Source organism: Paramormyrops kingsleyae, chromosome 7 (assembly GCF_048594095.1).
Source record: "Paramormyrops kingsleyae isolate MSU_618 chromosome 7, PKINGS_0.4, whole genome shotgun sequence".
Classification (NCBI taxonomy): domain Eukaryota; kingdom Metazoa; phylum Chordata; class Actinopteri; order Osteoglossiformes; family Mormyridae; genus Paramormyrops; species Paramormyrops kingsleyae.
In genome coordinates, this window is record NC_132803.1 from 25,951,999 (window position 1) to 25,965,324 (window position 13,326).

At 39.0% G+C, this 13,326-nt stretch overlaps 1 protein-coding gene and 1 long non-coding RNA gene across 2 annotated transcripts in view; one reads left to right on the forward strand and one right to left on the reverse strand.

Annotated features, from left to right (window-relative positions):
- Positions 1 to 13,326, forward strand: part of hcn1 (hyperpolarization activated cyclic nucleotide-gated potassium channel 1) — a 58,779-nt gene that overhangs the window by 15,797 nt on the left and 29,656 nt on the right. The window contains exon 3 of the mRNA XM_072714625.1: positions 10,019 to 10,180. Coding sequence (XP_072570726.1) covers positions 10,019 to 10,180 — 162 coding nt within the window. The remainder of the gene's footprint in view (positions 1 to 10,018; positions 10,181 to 13,326) is intronic.
- On the reverse strand, positions 7,798 to 12,258 carry LOC140592127 (uncharacterized). Its single transcript, XR_011992414.1, has 3 exons — positions 12,235 to 12,258; positions 9,229 to 9,313; positions 7,798 to 7,875 (listed from the first exon to the last, which is right to left on the reverse strand). It is a non-coding gene; the product is annotated as an uncharacterized lncRNA (long non-coding RNA).

The following is a 13,326-nucleotide window of genomic DNA, read 5'->3' on the forward strand; positions in this document are numbered from 1 at the left end:
AAAAATGACATTGATTATACACGTAGTTGTAAGAGATTGAATTCACACGGCATAATATGCAGAAAACATTTATTCTTTTGCTTGCTGTGTTTCGAACACAACCAAGCAATGCAATATGGGCACTTCCTGCAGTGTCCAAATCTAAAAGCACAATAATGGTGGTGAGGCGATGAAGAGCCGCTGACCTCTTCATGTGATGGGGGTGACTAACAGCTGAGGATTTACAAAAGAGCGAACATTTTTAGTAATCACAGGCGTGTACACAGATATACACAAAACAAAACCACCTAACATGACAGCAATAAATGTTTTACCTTTTTTTTGTCGCAATTTTATACTAATAATGCCATAAATTAACTACCAAATCTGCAAGCTGAGTTTTAGGAGAGGAAGTAATGTATCTGTATTATGGTTTTTGTTGATTTGTGAAAATATGACTGCATTATTCACAACGTAGTCGATATAACAACCACTGGATTCTCTACTTCCATTGCCAAATAAGGCATATAGGCTAAGTGTGTCATTTGCAGTACCATGCTGAGTAACAAGACACAAATAAAAGGGAAACATACTGCATTTATTTATTCATACTGCAGTTATTTACTCTTGTGTAGATATGTATGTAGACTATAACGTGAACACGGTGTACCTTACTAGTACCAGGCAGAATCCACTTTTGCCTCCAGAACTGCTTCGGAGGCGGACAAATTGTGCTTTCTGAGAATACGTTCTGCACTCCGCTGGTCTGATATTTTTGCCTTATTTTGTATCCTTCTTTTTAGGTTTAACGAGAGCCAGGGGCATAGTTAGGCATGGATGGATGGGGAGGCTAAGCCTACTGGGGGGGGGGGGGGCGATGGCAAATATATATAAGTTTATATATATATAATATAAGTTTATATATAATCTAAATGACTATTATGGCTTAAGCCCATAAATAGACATTTATTTGGGTGGGCCAAAAATCACTTTAGGGAGGCTTTCCCCCCCCCCAAACGTAGGCCTAGGGGCACCCCTGAGTCTGGCCATCTCCTCCGTTTGCTTATATTAACTATCCTGTTTTCACTGACAGAACTTCTGGTAAATGGATGTTTTTTGCTTATTGTGCTTCTCTGTATAAAGTCTAGACACTGTAGCGAGTGAAAATCTCAGGAGAGTGGCTCTTCTGAGATGCTGAGCCCACCACACCTGGCACCAACAATTACGCCGCATTCAGAATCACTTACATCACACGTTTTAGCTGTTAATGCTTAGTCAAACAGTACCTGACCCTCTTCACCCTGTCTGTATTCAGTTGTAGTCAGTGATTTACTGTTCAGAGGAGCAAAGCTGTTTGAGTTAACAAACAGGTGCCTGCAATAAGCTGCTCACTGTGTGTATCTACATTGTAGAGTTACGATCTTTCTTAGATCTTTCATTTTTGAAGTATGACCCACATTTTGAAATAACCTCTGTGTTGAATGGTATGTGAATGTTTAGCTAGATAGAATATTATAGCTTTGCGTTACCTGCAAAAAATTAATTCTGCTTTAAATGGTCATTTCTGCTTTTGGGGCCTGGAAATGGTAAAGTATACGTATCTAATCCATATCATGAGCAGGAAATTCCTATTGCTGGTCAGAGGATTGCATCTTTATATTAGGTTTAACTGCATCTACAATATATTATTTAAATTGATATCCATTGTGCATTATGGGTACTTTTATATGCTACTTTGCTAAATAACCTCTGCTTTTCAGTGTCCCTACATAGTACAGTTACACATTATAAATTATTTATTGATACTAGATAGATAGATAGATAGATAGATAGATAGATAGATAGATAGATTTCTGTAGCCTTGAAATAACTATCAAGTATTTTAAGTATATTATTCAAGGGTCACAATCCAACAGAAGGACATTTTTATCTGTTCTGATCACAGGTGCAATTTTACGTCAAATCATATTCACACAGCTTTTTAATTTAAAATCACCTACTAGCTCAGGGGTGGCCAATCTTATCCGCAAAGGGCCGTTGTGTACACGGGTTTTCGCTGAAACTGCCTAATTAGATTACTAATTAGAGGACTGATTGGCTGAAGAGTTCTCACACCTGGGTTTGAAGAGCTGACCTGCAGGTTATCCCAAAAACCTGCATACACACCGGCCCTTTGCGGATAAGATTGGCCACCCCTGTACTAGCTTATACGAGTCATCTGTCCCTTTGGGTGAGCACAGTTTGCTGATCACATGCAGTGAGTTTTGGGCTGCGCTATAAAATAAATCTGACCAGCCAGCAGTTTTCTTTAATCATTGCAGGAAAGTCTTAATGATAACTTGAATGGCATTTCAAGTGACCAAGTGTTGAGTAAAAAAGGTGACTATTCCCTATAAGAGGTGGGAAGGCGATTGGATTTTTGCTTGATCATCCAGTTGACACTACAATTTAATGCCCTCCTTTTAAATATTTTACGGGTGGTAATTTCAGCTGCTATAATTAGGAGTGGTGGATGGCCTCTCAGACGTCTGTGTCGATGGCAGGACCAGGCGGCGGTGACTTGCATTAGTGTTCTCCATGTAATCCATCTCCTGTCCCCCATTACTCCATCAATGGCAGCAGAGGATTGATCCATTTATGAATAGGCAAACAGCTTTGCTACTATGATAAGCATATGGTTTCACGGTACAAAGTATGACTGTATTATTATTATTATTATTGTTATTATTGTTATTATTAGGTTCTGATTAGAGGGCAAATATTTATGGCAATAGGTAAGATAATATGTATAAAAGATAAAATGTATCAAATATGAATGTGAATTGTTAATTGTGATGTGCAAAAATCTTTGGTAGCACCACTTGAAGCTGTCATTTATAATGCATTATAGATTCCTTCATAGTGAATTATAATGGCCAGTATAATGATTAATAAAGCATGACAGAATCTTCTATTGACATTCATAAGGCATTACAGTGTTGATTATAATACTTCATGAGTTCCAATAAAGCTCTCCATCTCCATCTGATCTACAATGCACTAGACATACCTTCCTAATGTATTATGATTATAGGTATAAGAAAGGATGCTTTGCACTGCATTATGAAGGTAGACTATGTGGACAGAAGTATTGGGACACCAGGCCATTGCACCAACAGGAACTTTTCTGGCATCCCATTCTAAATCCATAGGCATCAATATGGAGCTGGTCCCCCCTTTGCAGCTATAACAGCTGCCACTCTTCTGGGAAGGCTTTGTTTGCCTATTCACCCAGAAGAATGTTTGTGAGGTCAGACACTGTTGTTGGACGTGAAGGCCTGGCTAATCCCAAAGGTGTTCGGTGGGGTTGAGGTCAGGGTTCTGTGCAGGCCAGTCAAGTTCTTCCACACCAAACTTACCCAACCGTGTCTTTATGGACCTTGCTTTGTACACTGGGGTACAGTCATGCTGGAACAGAAAAGGGCCTTCCCCAAACTGTTCCCTTCACTGGAACTAAGGTGCCTAGCCTGACCCCTGAAAAGCAGCCCCATACCATTATCCCTCCTCCACAGAACTTTACAGTTTGCAAAATGCAGTCAGGCAGGTAACGTTCTCCTAGCTTCTGCCAAACATAGACTCGTCCAATAGGCTGCCAGACAGGGAAGTGTGATTTGTCACTTCATAGACACATTTCTACTGCTTCAGTAGTCCAGTGGTGGCGTGCTTTATACCACTCCATCCAACGCTTGGCACTGCGCTTGGTGATGTGAGGTTTGCATGCAGCTGCTCGGCCGTGGAAGCCCATTCCATGAAGCTCCCGCGCACAGTTTCTGTGCCGTGGTTAATGCCAGAGGAAGTTTGGAACCCTGCAGTTATTGAATCAGCAGAGACTTTTGCACACTATGTGCCTCAGCACTTGGCAACCCTGCTCTGTTACTTCCACTTTGTGCCTGAGTTTCTGTTGTTCCTAAATGCTTCCACTTTGCAATAATACCACTTACAGTTGACTGTGGAATATCTAGCAGGGAAGGAATTTCACAAACTGACTAGTTGCAAAGGTGGCATCCTATGACAGCACCACGCTTAAATTTACCAGTCTCTTCAGAATGACCCCGTCTTTCACAAATGTTTGTACACCTGACTGCAAGGCTTGGTGCTTGATTTTACACATCTGTGGAAATGGGTCTGAATGAAGCACCTGAATTCAATGATTAAGAGGTGTGTCCCAATATTTTTGACCATGTAGTGCATTTAGAGCGCATTAGAGCTTCATAAAGCCTTCCTAATGAATAATAAACATAGCTATAATGTGTTATGGCTTTCTTATTAATATTTCTAACCATGTTTATAATCCCTTAAGAATGCATTATAAGGTGGTATGAATGTTCATAGATTCCTATAAACATGACATTCATTGAAAGTGTTACCAAATCTTTTTCTATTGTCTGTTTTGCAGTCTTATGGCTGGGCACAGAAACAAAACACACACACACGCACGTGTCGGGTAAACATATCCTTATGGGGACCACTCATTCATTTCTATGGGAAAAATGCTAACGCTAACTATGACAACCTTAACCCCTACCCAGCCCTAACCATAACCATAAGTAACCTAACAAAATACAAGAGTTTTTGCATTTTTAGTTTTTTCGTAGCAGTCACCGATTTTTATAAAATAGAGTTTTCCCAAGGGAAAAAAAAACGGATATTTATATTCCCCATATGGATAGGTATACCCGCTCGCACACACACACACACACACACACACACACATTCAATGTTATCAAATCTACTGTAATTATACCTATTTTATTATTTTAGAGCTTTGCTATTTTTCACATCAGTATAAGTCCTGTTGTTTCTTGCAATGCAGAAAGTGACACCATCAAGGACGACCCACAGTCCTGTACATGGTCATATGGAGATGCTTCAGAAGGAAATGCACAGATTAGGGAAGAACAGAAGTGTCTAGGTTATCACGCTCGCAGGACAAAAATAGCTCCAGAGCCTGGAGGTTCAGTGTGATGAGAGAATGAGAAGCCTTCAATGAAGTCCAGGAGAATTCACTGGCAAAATCCTTAGTGCTGAAATATGATGCTGATGCTAGCAAACAGTATGAGTGTACAGTTCATTTATCAGTCTGAAGGTTCTGCTTGAGATAGAGTTTTGACTGAGAGTAAACAAAACAAACCTACAAATATGTTTTTTTTTTTGCCACAAAGAGGTTTCTATTAAATTAAAAAGATGAAGCAACACTCAACTGACACCCACTCTAAAATACTGTACCCCTGAGTTTGTGCCAGGTATGTAGATATAACTAGATTTATATAGGGACTGAGCAGAACATAGCACCCCATATTCCTGCAGAACCGCCCACTGTGTGCTGGGGCATGCAGCCTTACGCCTTCCCGTGTGCAGACTGCTTTAGGACGCTCCCCAGTACGCTCCCCAGTACGCTCCCCAGGACACTCCCCAGGACGGTCACCAAGCTGCCTGAGGGAGAGGAGTTGGTTCATTTTTCCATGGGCAAACCAGAATCTCTATCCTGTAGCATAAATCCTAGATGTTACCATCAGGTGGCATCTCCTCCAACTTCACCCAATAGTTGGCACATGCCTTCTGGTTCCGCTTTTTCACAGTTGGGGCCAACATCCCGTTTCCAGTCCCAATGACATCACCCCAAACAACATCCTGCACCTTCACCATCTCTAGGCACATGTTATCTATCCCAGTAGCCTTTACACCAGGGATGGGGAACCTGATCCACGGAGGGCCTGTGCGGGTTTTTGGGATGGCCTCTCAATCAGCCAGTAATAAAGCAGTGGTTCTCAACTCCAGTCCTGGGGACCCACTGTTATTGGCTGATTGAGAGGTCATCCCAAAAACCTGCACCCGCACCGGCCCTCCATGGATCAGGTTCCCCACCCCTGCTTTACACCATGGAGGTCTCCCCCACCACCTTCAACTGCAGTAATAGGTTCTAGGAGTTTTCAGCACGGCCTCTTGAATAGAGGACCTTCCCGCCAGGTTAAGGAATTTCAGAGTATTTTTTTTTTCAGATATGGCCAGACAGTATGCCCAATGTCAGCACTCCCCCATTGCTGCTGAAGAACCCCTGAATAAGGTCTCACCTCCCCCTTATGCACCTTGGAATAGTTTGCCAATGCAATAGTCCCTCCTAATGGCCTCTCCAAACTCGGCCTGAGTATGATTTTCCCCTCCGCGACCTTCCTGGTTTATCGCTCCCTTTTAACTTTCTCCAAAGACCCCTGAGTAACCTTCGTCCTGAAGACCTTCAGGAGCTTGACAGCTCCCCCCTTCCACCGGTGTCCATCAGCGCCTCCTAGGGTTGGCACCATTACGGGCACTGTCCGCTTTCTGACCCCAGCTCTTTTTCAATACAGTGGCCTTCAGAGTGTCCCTGCCCTCACTCAGCATGCAAGAAGTTGAATTGATTTTGTATGGAAGCTTCACCCAGACCTTCTCAGCAAATCCTGAGTGTGCCTCTGGGGCTCGCTGCCCCGTCGCGTGTCCTCTCCATGCACCAAATCTAACTCAGCTCAAAGTGTCTATCAGCTGACAGTCCTGCCACTCTTTTAGCCTGGTTGAGAAGAACCTTTACCCAGTGCTTATGCAAAACATTGCCTGTCAGATTCATGTAAAATATTGGTTGATGGTAAAATTTATACTGTGTGACGTGTGACATGAATGATGACGAGTCTTCTGAAAGAGGGAATTTGCCTGTTATGCCAAGTGTGATTGCAACCAGGCTATTTCTGGGACCTGGGTAGTCTGTGTGATTAGTGCTTATTTCCCTCAAAGTTCTTGGGAAGTGTGAGGTCTTTGGTGTTGAGCTAAAAAAGACATCAATATACAAGGTTTTGGGACAGCAGATTTCAGTATGCCAACAACATTTTTTTATTTTTCATTATGTCTGATGCTGGAGCAGGATATTTTTCAGGTTAATCACATGATTTTAAAGTAATGAAAACGGGGTAGTTTAAACACCATTGAATGCCCTCTGGTGGATAAGTGCACTGGTCATCTGTTAATGCTTGTATAAATGCATGTCATTTCACTTTGCCCATAATAATAATAATGTGAATTATTATTGTAAAATGGTACATTGTAAAACTTGTTTTTGCATCATCTCACATTACTCATATAAAATCTGATTAGTAATGTTTAAAATAAGTTGACAGAAATGTGATGTTGGATGGTATGTGTTATATTACAACCAAGCTGTCAACTTTATGTTGTATTTTTAAGTTTTTTTTTGGATAAGCATATGTCTTTAAAGCATGTTCAGGGTTACTGTCATTAAATACATGCATAGAGCAAAAGGCTGGAATAAAGAACAGATTTAATTTCAGTCCAACACAGTTACCCACTCATACAGATGTGCGGGGAGATGGACTGTGGGAGAGTAAGCATGTTACACCATGAGAACGTGCAAACTGCACACGTATAGAGCAAAAGCCGGGGTCCAGCCCCCAACCCTGCAGATGCGAGTCACCAGTGCTACTGTCATAGAGCCAGTGCTGTCCTGCACAGAATATGTCCATAATAAGTTTAGTCAGGCAGGTAGCTACTAGCATTAGCATTTGGATCAAATGAGAGTTAAACTTACGATTATTTCTGACCGAGCAGAACCAAAATATTCCCCTATATGATCATTTCTATAAAAATGATGTAATGAATGGCAGTAATTAAAAGTAGGTTCAAATTAAATAACAGGCATATCACTTTCCTACTGATGACAAATCCAGCTAAAAATAACACAGCACCTGCAATAGCAGTGGTGAAATAGACCTGAAATACAAAACCATTTCCCCCCATCCACAAAGTGCACATTCTTGACTATTCCATTGTATTCTCGCTTATGAGTCCTCTGGGATCCACAGGAAAACTGCAGTTCTGTAAAACATTATAATGGGGGTGGGGGAAAGTTTTCAATATTGCAGAAATATGGAGGATTTTTTTTTATTATTATTATTATACTTTCCATAAGGCATTGTAAAGCTGCAATACGTAGCGTACACTAAAGAGGAATAAGAGGCTTCCAGTTAGGATGCACTGAAATAGCTGTCCTTTGAGCCAGCTGCTAATTTTAGATGTCCTGCACTATATCTCTCCATAGATTAATGGAGCTAAAACTCCTATCTTCACTGTTCTCCTCCTGCTTCTTCTGTACTTGTACCATTGGTGTGTTAGTCATTGCCATACTATTAAGAAGAAGTGGTTAGGTTGAAAAAAATGACAAAATAATGATTACGAATCATTAAATAATTAAGTCAGGCTAATTGGGGGAGCTGATTATGGGCAAATTCATCCCCTTGCTGCTGTTTTCTTGGTAGTTTTCTTGTCTGCGTTTCTTGGCTCCCGCCTAAAGTGCACATTTGCACACACATCTGTGCTTTTTCTCACAATGTTTTCTATCCATCTCACCAGGCAGAATTTTTCAGCGTTATACTGCATAATCGCCATATCTCATAGGACAGAGTTGATTAGTTCATTTTATTCGTTGTAAATCAGATTGTTGTTGCCGTGTAGTAAAGAGAGAAAAGAGAAAGTTATTGCTACGTCAGTGCACTGGTAATCATAGCACCTCACACCCCAAATAACAGCACAAACGACACACATTTCTTATACTTTACATTGTTCTCTCGCACAAGATTTATAAGATCCTCCATATTTATAGAAATGTTAAAGAAATATTCTAAATTTGTGTAAGTACATGACAATAATAATGCTTGTATTTTACTATTTACTTATTTATGTTGGTCTATCACACTCATATTCCATGGCAAATTAACAAGGTTAGTTTGTCACAATTAGGGAATTAAACATTAAATATTAAACAAATAAAATTTGAGCTGGATGTTGTGATCAAGAATATAATGGAAACTGCAAGTCCACACCTGGCAATTTTCATTTTATAGACAGCATAAGAAACAGCTGACACTGATACCATGTTGCTATGCCTTCCACAAACTACCAAAAACATACTGCAAAAACCAAGCATTGTAACTGATTAGATATTTATTTATGTAGTGTATACTTCACCCAGAATATGCATGTCCAAATTAATAATGAGATTTAATTAAATTATATTCATTTTACAGATATCTTGGTCACATAATATCTTGTACAGGAAGAAAAAATAAAATTAAATTCAAATCAAGTACAGTTAGACATTACTTTAAACATGTGCAGATAATATATTGGTGTTCGGACTATGCATGCTATTTTATTAGTGTTTTTACTTACATTGTGCCCTGTAAGGGTTGGCAGCCCATCCTGGGTTGTCCTTGCGCCTACAGCCTCTGGGATGCCCTCTAGACCCCCCATGACCCTGAATAGGACAAGCAGTTTCAGATGGATGAATGGATTGGGGTTTCAGAAAACTTTAAGCTACAGATGGTGGAAAGAGGGTGGTTTATTTAACTGTAAATCTTATCTATTCTAAAGAGAGGCCTCTAAATGAATTAATAACCTTGTGTTTGTTATTCCTGGGTTTTATTTATTTATTTAAATTGTCTTCTATAAGAGTTTTGTAACTGCATTATTATTATTTACAGTATTGAAGATCCATGTATCAATTGAACTGAAAATGTTTATTTATAGTTATGAATCAATAATGTCTGTATTGTGAATAAAAAAACAATATGTGATGGTAATACAATCATATCGTAATAGTAGCACTGAGCAGACCTTATACTTTTATTGGCTGCATTGGTACAGTAGATGCACAACCCACATGGATCCTGGTTATTGTGAAATATAAAAGTGGGCCAGCTATTTACTAAAGAATTTTTTTTTAAATGTACAGTAAGAGCAATTCCTATCAATATGTCCGTAACGTTTGTTTCTTAAACACAATAAAACATTAGAAAGAAGCAGAAACATTAGTGAATACTTTTTTTCTTATGAATGCCATTAGCCCATTTCATAAATTTGCAAGATACAAATAAAAAATGAAACAGAATTTCACAGTATTTTAAAGTTGAACACACATTGACTCCGAGCACTAACCAAACCCTGCCTGGTGTCTCCGCAGATATTCCATATGACCTACGACCTGGCGAGTGCCGTGGTAAGAATATTTAATCTCATTGGAATGATGCTTCTTCTTTGCCACTGGGACGGTTGTCTGCAGTTCCTGGTTCCCCTTCTCCAAGATTTCCCGCCTGATTGTTGGGTGTCGCTAAATGGTATGGTTGTAAGTATTGTACATTTTTCATGGTGTTTGTTTGTTTTTTTCCACCTTTTCACATTTTAGAGTTCTGTCCTGTATGTCTTAGTGTGTCCTATTTTATAGCTTCCAAAACATGATGTGCTAGGGAAAATTTGGAGATAGGTGACTAGGTGATTGTTTCATCTATTTTATCGTATATGCATATCGTGCTTTGACAGTAAGAATTTCTGTTAAGCGAAACATATTTTAATATGACTCGGTACCATGTGTGTAAAAGCAAGACATGATCCAGGTGAATGAACAGACCATGGCATGGGAATGGATGGAAGGTCTAGTGACTTTATGTTTATATTCCAGGGAATATTTGCCACCCGATCCGCCCCCACACACACACACACACACACACACACACACAGCCATATTTCACACACAGATAACAAGCAGCAAGCATGCTCTTCTCACACCAACATCGCCTGCTCACATCAGGAAGGCATTGACTTTAGCTTTGAAACAGCTACATAATTCAGTTCATTTTGAACATATCTGTTGTTCGCAATGCTGACAATAAGTATGCCAACATATGAGGATCCAGTCTTAAGAAATACATTATTATTTTTTATTATTATTATTATTGATATTATATTGACATCAATATTGCTTACATAACGCAAGCAACAATAATACTAGTATTTTTCTACCAATTTTTCATTGAATGCATTGTGTGGGAGGCATGACATCACAGCATTTATCAACCTTTTTAACAATACATATGTGTGTGTATATATATATATATATATATATATATATATATATATATATAAAAACACACACACACACACACACACAAAAATAGAAAGTAATGAAAAATATTTTTTTTAAGAAATTGACCCCTGTCACTCTTTAATATTTGTTTTCTCATGTAACCTTGGACTAAGTTTAGAGAAACTGTGGAATTCTAAAAATAGAAATGTCTGATTTCAGTTCCCTCTTTAGGAAATTGATGGTGTGTCAGTCTGACTCCGAAGTACAGGGAAAATCAATCAGATGTGGTTTGCTTAGAAGCTGGTGTCCCTCCATGATAGCAGGAGTGACTTAGATTAATCTTAATTTAGCTGGACATCTTCCCGCTCCCACACAAACTGTGAAAAAATGCAAGGCCTTCTAGATTTACTGCTCTAGAAATGCAAAGTGTTCATACCTTTTCATTAGAGAAGTATAAAACGACATTTGTATTTGTATAAAACACTAAGAAAATATGTCATTTTCAAAAAAATAAATATCTATAAATAAGTCTAACTGAGCAAACTCAATTTAAAACAACTTGGTCTGAAAAAACAAATTTGATATGTATACAACAAATGTGTCACACACCTTTCTCATAAGTTACATGCATTTGCTACTATCTGAGTTACAAAATAAGAATAATAACTACGGGTTTAAAGATACATCGATGCATCATGATGACTTGATTATTAAGGTTGTGATTCAACTGCATTGGTCTGTAACATCAGAATCAATTATAATCGATTATAATCAGCAAGGTTCTTCTTAAAGATACTCCTGCTTCGTAAAGATACTGTGCTTCTCACGCTCAAGTGCTGTAGATAGATGTGCTAAGTTGCAGCACTGGAACATGAATTTATGAAACGCAGGATGCAGAGGGGGGGGGCTTTTTAATATTTATAAAGGAAGCACTACTTTATGATCTCTGCATCGCAATGCTTTTGGGACACATTCCCCTGTTTTGCAGCGCAGAAAAGTCATACCTTTTACAAGCTGTGGTAGCAATGGTCAAGACACTGAGGAGACTAACTAAGTAAAAATTAGTTATGGTTTAGAGATGCACATGTCTGTTAACATATTGTTTTCAGCTGATATTCAAAAGTTAAAACATAAAGATATCGGCACTGGTCCTATATATAAGTCTCAACTGATATTTCTGGCCAATATTTTAACCTCAGTATTGAAATAGCAGCAACTGAACTAAAGACAAAAGTTCTAAAATAATGGAGATGATTCCATTGAACAATCAACCATTTTCCATAGGAGAAGATGAGGAATTTCATCTGCTTACTCACCACTCAGAAGTAGCCTCAAAGTATTGGCCCGCAGCATTATATAATTCACTATTAAATCTGGCCCATTGGTCAATTTTTTGTTTTTACTCAGAATAAATAAGTGCAACGTCATTCCACTAATCTGTGCCAGCAAGCTTAGCAATATTCACCACCAGCAAATTTCCACATTGATGCACCACTAGTCAGCCAATGTGAAAGCAACCAATCAGATAGTGCTTCCTTCATGTGTTTTTTTTCCTGTGTACAGTTCAGTAGTTACCCTTTTTGACAGTTTACAGTGACTTATTCTCCCTGTTTCATAATAACAATAAAAATTCATGTTCTGAGGTTATACTTTTTGTATTCCATTAGTAGTTTTTAAGTTTTTATGGTCATATTTGTGATTTTTTTTTCAGCAAAGTTAAATAAGCTATCAAAATAATGAACTAATTGATCAATGAAAACAATTCTTCTTCTTAAGGATTTCCTATGCACCAAATGGTTCCTTAAATAATTGTAATCGAATCGCCTTGTCAGCAAAGATTTACACCCCTACTAACAAACCCTCTTTTCTACTCTACAATAATGCATGAAAGATGAATAGTCACTATATCGGAGTGTTAGAGGTCTGTGTCCGTATTTGAAGGTTGTGGGTTTGAATCCTGTGGCCAGTGGAGTAATCATGTTACCATGGGAACTTTGGACAAAGCCCTTAGCCCTTAAATGGCTCACCTTGTACTCTGATCCCCAAGGTTCATTCACAGCTGTATATGCTTTTGTGTGTGAGTCACATAGGGGTGCTGGACTCTGGCTGACCCTGCACTAGGGGTGGGTGAAAATGAACTATAAATGGATAACAAAGTCCATTGCCATTGATAGTCTGCAGAGTTCATTTGACTTCCTCCGTTGGCCCCCGGATGATGGGCTCCCCCTTTGAATCTGGTTCCTCCCAAAGATTCTTCCTACTAGGGAGTTTTTCTTTGCTACTGTCACATCTGGCTTGCTCACTGGGGGCTTTGAGACAATGTAATGTGAAAATGCGCTATACAAATAAAGCTGAATTGAGACGTTGAAAAAAATCTTCTTGATGGTGGAAAGCTCTGATTTTTTAGA